The 2,784-nt window shown below is 50.5% G+C and overlaps 1 protein-coding gene across 1 annotated transcript in view; it reads right to left on the reverse strand.

The window, feature by feature from the left end:
* Nucleotides 1-89: 89 nt before the first annotated feature.
* TMEM39A (transmembrane protein 39A) overlaps nt 90-2,784 on the reverse strand; it is an 8,601-nt gene continuing 5,906 nt past the window's right edge. Inside the window, exons 5-8 of the mRNA XM_010021351.1 lie at nt 2,758-2,784; nt 1,781-1,968; nt 1,267-1,387; nt 90-451 (exon numbers count right to left, since the gene is read on the reverse strand). The exon at nt 2,758-2,784 is cut by the window's right edge and continues 337 nt beyond it. Coding sequence (XP_010019653.1) covers nt 107-451; nt 1,267-1,387; nt 1,781-1,968; nt 2,758-2,784 — 681 coding nt within the window. The 3' untranslated portion in view covers nt 90-106. The remainder of the gene's footprint in view (nt 452-1,266; nt 1,388-1,780; nt 1,969-2,757) is intronic.

Consider the following 2,784-nt stretch of genomic DNA (forward strand, 5'->3'; position numbering starts at 1 on the left):
ATATATAAAATAACACCTTGTTTATAAAGCGACATTTAATTGCCACTGGTTCCCTCCCCCTCCCCCCCAAACCAATAGTATACAAAATATAAAATATCTTAAATATTTAGAAACGCTGCAAGAAAAAAATAGAACTGTATGAAAATATCTTTTCTTTTTTTTTTTTTTCTGAGGTTCCCTCCCTGCCCTTTGGGGGGGGAAAGAGAAAAAGGGTACACGTGTGGCCGGCCCAGAGTGCCTTCAAAAGGGGGTAGGAGTAAGCCCTGCCTAATACTATCCGGTCCCGGAGGAGCTTAAATAAGACATAGTAATTGCAGAAGAGGATGAGGGCCATGGAGAGGGTATGGTTCCACTTCTCTGAGCGCAGCAGTGAGTAGAGCTGGTAGCAGACAACGCTGCCTTCGATGAGAATGAGCAGGTTGAGCAGCCGTAACGGACGGTGGAAAAGGAACTGCAGGAGACAGTGGGAAAGGGCAGATTTCTGCCATTCATTGCAATGTTCAAGTGGGGAGAGGTATGGACATAATGCTCTCAGTGCTAGTGACCACCCTGCTGGGCAGAAGGAATGTTTGTACTCCAATCACCACTAGCTACTACTTAGGGAAAGTAGCATAAGAACCAAGGCATATAGAAGTGTCATTTTGCTTAAGAAGGGTTCGATGGGTGAAGTAAGCTACTGGCCAGCTGACACACTTCCCTGTTTCCCTGGAAGACATTAACCAGAACTCTCTTAAGCATATGCCTGATCACTGCAATGAGCAGCAGTGACAAGGCAGCTGTGGCTTCCACCTTGCCTAGGCACCACTGTAACACTGCATCAAGAAAGCCCCTCTGCTGCAAACTGATGTTTTGTGCAGCACCAAACTGTTCTGCACGTCCTGCTCTGCTGCAGCCAGGTTTGAGCCTTTCCTTCCTCCCACAGTCGTAACAGAGAATGGAATCGTAGAATAGTTAGGGTTGGAAAGGACCTTAAGATCATCCAGTTCCAAGCCCCTGCTGCGGGTAGGAATGCCTCACACTAAGACGAGGTTGCTCTAAGCCCCTGTGTCCAACCTGGCCTTGAACACTGCCAGGGGTGGGGCAGCCACAGCTTCTCTGGGCACCCTGTGCCAGCACCTCAGCACCCTCACAGGGAAGAACTTCTTCCTTATATCTAATCTGAAATTGCCCTGTTTCAGACTGAACCCATCACCCCTTGTCCTATCGCTACAGTCTCTGATGAAGAGTCCCTCTCTGGACATGTGAAGCAAGAGAAGGGATACTTGCATAGAAGCGGGCGTGGGACACATCTGAAGGCACTGCTACGTTGTAAGGCCCAACCGCTTTATACAGGCACCGGCTGCGTCGCACCAGAACTCCTTGTGGCCATATTGTGTTCTCTGACCAGCTGTGGGGAAGGAATGCCAGAGCATTAGCATCTGTGACCACGGCTCTACAGACATGGACTGCAGCCTCTGCCACAAGGACATGTCCCACTGGAAAAGCACAGGGGGCTCATCACGAGCCCGCCGGATGGACTCAATGTGGACAAATGGCTCCCAGTGCAACAACCCAGCCCACTGCATTGGAGAAGAGGGTTACCCCTTGCCCAAGCTACTTCTCCAGTGGTCAGAAAGAATCTCAGCATTTGTTCCTGGCATGTTTCTGTTTCTAGGGAACAGAAAGACCAGCAGAGTTTCATGTGGAATGGAGAAGTTGTCCTCAGTAGATAAGCACTGCTGGTACTTACTTATCTAGTAGAATGTCTTCTCTACTAAGCCCTCCCCATCCCCACACTCACATATGCTGTGGAGCATTGCTGTAGGAACCATGTTCTAGTTTCTGCCACTTGCCGAGGTGGGCAGCTGATCTGTGGAGCAGGTCACAGTACTTGGGAGGCAGCAGCTGAGTGGTGAGCATGACGAAGGCATTGATCCACACCATGATGAGGTGCTCACAGGACCAGCGCATGTCGTAGTACTGGGTGCTCTGCAAAAAGACCAGACAAGAACTTGGCACCACTGTCACAAAGCGAAGGGAGGAACGACAATGGACATAGCGCATGTGCATCCAGCAGACCCACACCACACGTTACAGGCATGCGCTTTTGGACCAGTGGTTTCAAAGGGTTACAGCTTAGGAAACACTCAAGGCTCCCTTCTCCTTGACCTGAAGGAGAAATGGGGCAGGGGATGATGCTGCAGCTGGTGCATCTCCTCCTCCAGCAGCAGGTAACAAAGGGGTTTGCTTGCCACACAACTGCCCCAGGAGCACCAATTGCACCAGGACTGCTACATAAACTGTGGGGCTCTGCCCATTGCACTACACCAACTTCAAGTTAGAAAGACAAGACTGCAAAACACAACCCCCACAGTGCCACGAGGTTGCTGGATTTAGCTTGCCAAGCATCCTAGTTGGCTTTGTTTTCTAACGGGCTGACCACCAAAGCCTCTACTCCAAGCACTCAAAAGCCAGAATGTTGGATCTGAGATGGGTAACAACAGGTTCCCTTTTCTAAGAACACAACTATCCATCTGCCTAGGACAGGGGTGGGAGGAGGGGAGTTAGTAAGAGGGGTGATGGGACTAGAGGTGCATCACATTTATGGCAATACCTATCCTCCAACCAGGAGCAGTACTAGTGCACTCTGGATGCAGCCATGCTCCGCTATCCGGGCTGCCAAAGGGGAGACAGAGAAAAGGGGAATTAACCAGGAATCTGGCCTGGCAGCAATTCACACAACATCCAGGGGCACAGAGAGAGCCAGGCAAGAGCTACCTTCACAAAACACAGTGGCAGGGATGC

This window comes from Nestor notabilis, unplaced genomic scaffold (assembly GCF_000696875.1).
Source record: "Nestor notabilis isolate BGI_N333 unplaced genomic scaffold, ASM69687v1 scaffold9119, whole genome shotgun sequence".
Classification (NCBI taxonomy): Eukaryota; Metazoa; Chordata; class Aves; order Psittaciformes; family Psittacidae; genus Nestor; species Nestor notabilis.